Genomic DNA, 7,270 nt, shown 5'->3' with positions numbered 1-7,270 from the left:
GGTTGCTTCGGTTTCATCCACTGGGTACCTATTGATCTCTGTGTAAATATAGAGGCAAAAAAGTATATTAAACTCACACTCAGTTATGTTATTTAGGGAACACATGTCAAACTGTACAGATACAGAGGCAAGCGTGTATCCTGCAGTATCTTTACATTTTAGAATACATTTCTGACTTACTGGTTTTGTTTTGTTGCCATTTCCATACAATTAAAACAACTGCCAGAGTACATATGAAGACAGCAGCCAAGGTAATGCTGATACGAATAGCAGAACTTGATGAAACCTCGGAGCATTCATCTGAGATGATAAATCCTAGAACACAATGGCGAATATTTAAAACCTCAAAGTTGAAAAAGACTAATTGAAATAAAGAAATAAATAAATCATACCAATTTCTGTCTCTCTGGTCTGGTTGGTGTTCTTCTGCTGGGCTCTACAGGTAAAGCTGTTGCTGTGTCTCTTCTCCACAGTCACTCTGCTGCTGACAGTATAGAGATCATCAGGACCTCTGACTGTATCTGAAGGTCCAGCAGAGAGGAGGTTTCCCTCACCGTCCAGCCACAACACCTCAGGCTCTGGATACCAGCCTTTACACTCACACTGTAGAACCACTGCAGTGCTGCTTATGTTAATCCCTGCTACGACGGGGGAGGAGACAGAACCTGGTGATAAAATAAACACGTTATAAAGAGTCTGACTTCAACATCACTAACACCAATGATGACATTTCAACCAACAGTGGCACTTTAGAGGTTTAATTCCACTGCAAAAATCAGTTGACAAGATAAAGTAAAAAAAAAAAAAAACTCAAAGCAACTCTGATTGCATTACTCACCAACGCATGCTGTCACATTGGTAATTTACCAATGAACACATTTGCCATTTGAGTTTTTAAAGTAAATCAGATAACTGGAATGCATACTCACCAACAAGAAGTTGCACAGTGTATTCTTTGCTCTGTTTTGGAATGAAGCATCTGTATGTTCCACTATCGGAGAGTCTTACTTTGGACAATTTTAGTGAAAGGTCTCCGTGCTTCAGTTTGTCAGTGGACAGCGATGTTCTTCCTTTATAGGATGGGTTTTGGTTATCAAGAAGGTTTTGACCTTCATGCCACACGTGTACAAATCTGGGTTTCAGGTCAGGTCTCCCCCACTCCAGGATCATTGAAACAGCATCTGCTGCCGGTTCCTGGTGACATGGCAAGATGATGTCATCACCAACTAATGCCACTATTAGGGAAGGTGGATCACCAACCTGAGACTGACCTGAAAGGAAATGGGTACATTTTTAAGTCCAAAATTTCCTACATTATACATGTATATAATGTAATAAATACAAAATAAATACAAAAACAAATATACAGTATTTAGTCTAGTTTATTTAGATGCAGTGTAATGCTGCATGTTAGTGATAATTCAGACATGCCTGACTTTCATTTATGTTAGTATGTATGTTACCTCCACAGGAGTGTGTTAGGAGGATGAGCACAATGTGCTGGAAAGCCAAAGCTTTATGAAACGGGTTAATCATCCTGGAGTTCTGAAAATGCATTTTAAGAGAAAAAAAACAGAGGTGATGTTTTTATATATAAATGATCAAAATTATCACAATGAACCAATCAATTTTAATACAAATTTCACAACCAAGTTTTATGACCTTGCCCGCCTTAACCTGCCGTAAGGCCCTGGGGCTAAGAAGTTTTGTAGTCCTCCCCCCAAACTCAGACTATAAATAATTAAAATATGTAACATCTGCGATCATCTATACAGCATAATATGTATTAGTTTCATTTGGGAGAAAGAGTTGTGATATTTTGAGTAAAAAAGTCATACTATTAGGAGAAGAAAGTCATAACTTGATACAGTCACAATATTTAATGAAAAAAATCCACCTGCCCTACAGTCTGCTGTGCATTACGTTATTCCTTTGCTGTATGACCGTCTGACAGACACAGAGCCCCATTTGGGTCTCTGAATGAGACAGTTTAGGGAAGCGAAGCGGCTGCTCTGCATCGGAGGTAGACATCCGAAACTACAGCAGAAATACATGAAGCATGCACGCATCGCAACGCTTCTGCCACAACATGCACAGCAGAGCACCTCCATTATAATCAACAGAAGCTGCTACACAGACTAAAGAAGCTGCGCTGCTCGTCTTTATTTTTAGACAGGACACAGAGTGACGGACAGGTCTGTCAGAGCTGTGTGTGTTTGTGCCTGAACCACATAAACAAGCCTGAACACGATGAGAAGACGGGGCAGTGGGCAGCTGCAACTTTGGAGGCGGGCTTTAGGCTGTAATAGCTGTAATTCTTGTGCTATTTTTTCTGTTTTGATTGGGAGGACTGAGCCCATTCTTGCCCTTGCTATCACTGGCCTTAAGTGATGGACATAACATTTGACAAATTACAAATCAATGTGATTTTTTTATTGATATGATAGGCCCCTCGTCTTTATAGGCCCCTGGGCTTAAGCCCCCGTAAGCCCATGCATTAAGGCAGCATTTTTTTTACAATAAAATAGAGAATTTAAAGACAGAAGAAAAAGGTATATTCATTCTTATAAATCAAACTTTATAAACCACAAAGAAAATTATGTATTTGATAATGAACGCCATTTGTAATCAGCATAAGTATGTAACAGGAGACCTACTCATCGGCCATTTGTATCTGTTGCTTCAATTTTATATCCGTTTTTATGAATCCAAAATGGCTGAGGCGACGTTTCAAAGATTACACTTTAAAGATTACAGTTAAAATAAAAAATCTCTCCCTGTAGGTACTTTGAGTACTCTTAATGGGGTAGTAGTGCATGAAGGACTTTATTTTATATAACATTCTAATTTCAACCTTTTGCTTGGTGCTTACAGTATACATTATTGTTACATTTGATGTACACTTTTAAAAGCAAACACAATATTGCCCCTAGGCAATCTTTCTTCATGTTGCAGTTAGCAAAATGTTATGAGAAACAAACATACTGTAATCCATGAATAAATGCAAACTACATGATCATAAAAGCCAGCGAACTTCAAGACAAACAGCCAAACTCATAAGGGCAAGAGAGTATTGGGCAGTAATGTTGCTAGTGCAAAAACATAATTTATCAACTATGTAAAATACAAACTGCTTTCATCTAAAACAGGCAATGATGAATTTCTTACAATGAAAAGTTAATGTTAAGTGCACATACCTGTTACAGTCTCCGCGTCAGTTTACTTCTGATAAATGGAACAGTACGTCCAAAGTCCTCTAATAAAATCATGTGTACTTTGATCCCAATGATAATAAAACTGGTTGTTCCCTTTGTATGTGTTGGATACCAGCTGTTAGACTGCATGAACAATATTAAAAGAAAATGTTAAAGTAGGCGTGTATGTTGTGTTAAGGTCGTATTTTCTTGATGCCAACTGTTTTCAGAGTTACAACTGTATTTTATAAATCGAGGAACCTCTGTATATGTATCTTTCAAATGATGCCCCATGCACAAAAGACGTCCAGCACAGCATAGTCTCACATTGCCAGACCTATCTCCACAGCACTGTGAAGTAAGGTCTGGCTACACCAGATATATTCTGTTCGGTTTAAAGAATTGCCATCGTCTTGGGCGGTGCTAAGCTCAGGACGCAGCGACGGTGACTCTGCGAAATACTGTCGGGAAGGAACTTGTTTTGGTGGAAAATTTGCATGCCGCAAAAGAAAACACCACATAAATAAAATATTGAATAAGTTTACTGTTTACACAATACAGTAACATGAGCTATTTAAATTAGCTAGCTCCATGGTTAAACATAATTTACTCTTACCAGTGTATCACCGTATGCATTTTGTTCGTAGCAAATTCCCGCTAATCCGTTCAGAAACGTCCCTGTTAGAGTAGATGCCAAGAACCAAGCAAGCCTGCCTTGTTGCACGATCCAATACTGGGGGGGATACTGGGAACCAAGAAAACGGCCCATTCCAAACAGGCACGCGCTTCATACGGGCACTGCACTAGCTCATACAATATTTTTTTTTTATGATTTGTATCTATTTAGGAACTAACCTACTTAAGTCTAAAGCAACTGCAACAAGTTTCAGCTGAGGTAGTCAAATGTACTTTTTATTTGTCATACTTGAACCCCAATGAAAGAAAACATCCATCCACACAAGAGTTTCAATAATTGGCTAGTTTATTTAATAGTAACTGACATTAACATTGATACATACTTGTGGAGGAAAGAAAACTGACAGGTGATAAGTCTGGTTAGGCTTTTCACTTTAAACTAAAACAATTCAGGATATAAATTACTTTATATGCATGTGAATCTATGTAAGTACAGTACATCATTTTGTTAGATTGTTAGTCTGTTTATTTTTCATTTTGGAAATTCTGTATATGAGGCAATCATCAAACAACAAAAAAAGCCTGATTGCAAGGTGTTTTATATAGAAGGCAAACAATCAATAATCAGGTTGAAACAAAATTCTACCTCATATGAAATCAAAACGCACAGTCATTGAATGCAGCGTACACTGACATATACGTGCAGAACTGATAGATGGTAGGGCAGATGGAAGCCTGCCATCTTGCCACTGGAGAACACAATTTAGTTTTGGTTTAGTTATTTACAGTCTATTTTCTATTTAACTGCAACTAAAACCCAAATTACCTTTAACCACAATTATAGCTGAAAACAGTCATATGGAGCGCCCAGTTAGCCAAATGCATGTCATACTTGTATCTTTCCCCTTATTTCCTTTTTACCTCTTTACCATTTACTGGTGGGTGAAAGGTTAGTGCTGTTCTGGAAATTTAGACTATATCACACAATCTTTTTCAGCAGTTTAGTTGTCACAGAACTGTAGATGCTAAAATTTCCAATTATGCATAGCACTTTTTGGAGTTCTCTTAACCGTACAATATGTAATCATCTGCCGCTAGGGGTCTCACAATCAAAACAATGGATGGTAAACACGGACTATTGATGACGTGAAGTTGCATGGATAATTATAGGAGCTATAGTTTTCATTGTTAAACACCATCGCCGATTAGAATGCATCTTTTCACAGACAAGTTTATTCATGTCATTCTAATAAAATAGCTGCAGTTTCCCCAACATAATTACAGTTTTCTTGATACGATTTGTATTGGTAGCTGAATTGTTAGCTGGTGATCAAGCAAGCTAACATTAGCCAGCAGCTAAAACCACTCTACACAATATATTTCACTCGCCAATGTCATCTTTTGGATGTTTTCAACACCGGGGCGAAAGGGGTTTGTTGTAACGTTACTCAACAACGCTGAGAGGGTGTGGCTGGGGGAATCTGCGGGGGGCAGCCAGGATGTCCGATGGCCAATGTTGTGCAGCAGCAGAAGATCTCCCAGCTGCCCGGAATTATCTCCCCCTTCACTTTTTTTGTAATCTAGTCGTTCTGGTGCCTAACCCACCTTTTGTCTGGTAAATTTAACTGTAAGATAACTAAACGCGAAGGGGGCAAAAATTCTGCAGTCAAGTCTGAAGTACTGAAGTCTATTAGTGCCGGGGCAGTGAGGCAGAACGAATAAATGGATAAATTAGCATTATATTAGTCAACTATTTATACTGGTGAAGTTATTCGTGGGTTTGCCCAGTGCTGTTAACCGTGATCAAAACAATCATACTAAAAATAACTATTAGTGTGTTGAACAATGTCATAACCTTATGTTATCCACCAAGCATTAGCTTGTTTTTTGTATGCTCACAAAGTAATTGTTAAACTTGGCTAAAATCATCAAGGCTTCAATAGCGAGTGCTGTAGTGGAGCCAATTTGTCTTAGAATATGGATAGAAAATATCAGGAACATGCTTCATTATATCAGAAAGCCCAATGAAAAGAAAATTGAATTGAGTTACAGAAGATAGCGGAACAGGGGCTATAGGTTTACTAGGAGATTTACTGTAGATCCATTAATTGTCCCAAGACTTGATATTAAGTGTCACTTAAAATTGAATTGTCATTATCACTAGAGTACAAAAATGTCTTTCATTTCACAAAAAAACCCTATCCTGTGGAACAAAATAAGTCCCCTTTTACGGGGTTCAGATTTTAAAATATGTCAGCTGGAAATATTAAATCATTATTAACCAATTCATGAAACTAAGGTTGGCTTAATTAAATACCAAGCCAGATAATAAAATCTGCCAATGACATTTGTCATTTCAGCTGACTAAAGTAGTAGTGGTAAATCTGCCAATGAGCTGTGTTAGACTTGAAATATATAGCAACAATATCTAAAACAATTGTCAATAAAGGGGACAGGTTGTTGTATTCCTGTCTCGCAGTTGTGATTTTAATCTTTCATTTAGTCAATTCATTTTTTTTGTCATTCTACTAGTCAGCTCTTTTGGAATTTGCAATACTCTTTCGAAATTTATTTGCAGTTTCCCTGAGTCATCCCTCCACTTCCCCAGTTGCTTTTGACTACTTAGTAGCCTTTCTTTTTCTTTTTTCTCGTGCTCCTTTATTGGGCAATTAATATTTAATAGCTCTTCTTCCATTTGTTTGTCAGCTGATAGTAACTGTGTTATAGACTTGTACTCTTGTCCAACTTCCTCCGACAGCTGACTGATTTGATTTCGTAGGGTCTCCATTTGCTCCTCTAGTTCTGCTGATGTAGTAATTACAAATACCACGTCATCGTGTTCTTTCTTGAGCTGTGCTGTTTCTTGAGCTGTGCTCTTTTCTATTCCTGACAAAGACAGAAATGTCAGATTGGGGAAAAAAAAAAAAATTCATTAGACCGCATATTACCACATATGATGAGATAATTAATGAATACAAATGCGTTACTTACTGTTTTTTGCCCAGATAATATAGTAAATATTACCACCAGCATTAACCACACCAATAACCACACCACCAACCACAATAATGACGATACAAGGAAGTGTGAAGCAAGTCTTGCCTGAATCACCTGAAACAAAACATAACAGACAAACACAGCATTTAAGCCAGGGCCAGCTCTAAAGTAGACCTTAAATAAAATGTATGAATATTTGAAGACCCAAATAAATATCAGTTGCCTTAGACATAAATGTGGCGTCAAATGCTTGGTAGTATTTATTAATGTATTTTAACACTAACAGGCTGTCTAAATACTGATACAAATGTTTACATTAAAATAAACAGACACTTACCGTATTTTCCGGACTATAAGTCGCACTTTTTTTCATACTTTGGCTGGTCCTGCGACTTATAGTCAGGTGCGACTTATATATCAAAATATTTATAATTTCACGTTTT

At 37.6% G+C, this 7,270-nt stretch overlaps 1 protein-coding gene across 1 annotated transcript; it reads right to left on the bottom strand.

The window, feature by feature from the left end:
* Nucleotides 1-360: 360 nt before the first annotated feature.
* LOC116052083 (butyrophilin subfamily 3 member A2-like) lies at nt 361-1,577 on the bottom strand. The gene is made up of 3 exons (XM_031302570.2): nt 1,464-1,577; nt 930-1,271; nt 361-665 (listed from the first exon to the last, which is right to left on the bottom strand). The coding sequence occupies exons 1-3, from the start codon at nt 1,555-1,557 to the stop codon at nt 361-363; spliced, it is 741 nt and encodes a 246-aa protein (XP_031158430.2). The 5' UTR covers nt 1,558-1,577.
* Between the last annotated feature and the right edge of the window lie 5,693 nt (nt 1,578-7,270).

The sequence above is a fragment of the Sander lucioperca genome, chromosome 17 (genome assembly GCF_008315115.2).
Source record: "Sander lucioperca isolate FBNREF2018 chromosome 17, SLUC_FBN_1.2, whole genome shotgun sequence".
NCBI classification, from domain to species: domain Eukaryota; kingdom Metazoa; phylum Chordata; class Actinopteri; order Perciformes; family Percidae; genus Sander; species Sander lucioperca.
The sequence above is the reverse complement of the archived record's forward strand: the minus strand, read 5'-3'. Positions and strand labels throughout refer to the sequence as shown.

Coding starts and splice junctions, on each gene's coding strand:
- LOC116052083 (XM_031302570.2), bottom strand. CDS start 1,557: ATGCATTTTCAGAACTCCAGGATGATTAACCCGTTTCATAAAGCTTTG. Junction 1,272..1,463: donor CCTAACACACTCCTGTGGAG/GTAACATACATA, acceptor ATTTCCTTTCAG/GTCAGTCTCAGGTTGGTGAT. Junction 666..929: donor CACTGTGCAACTTCTTGTTG/GTGAGTATGCAT, acceptor TTTTATCACCAG/GTTCTGTCTCCTCCCCCGTC.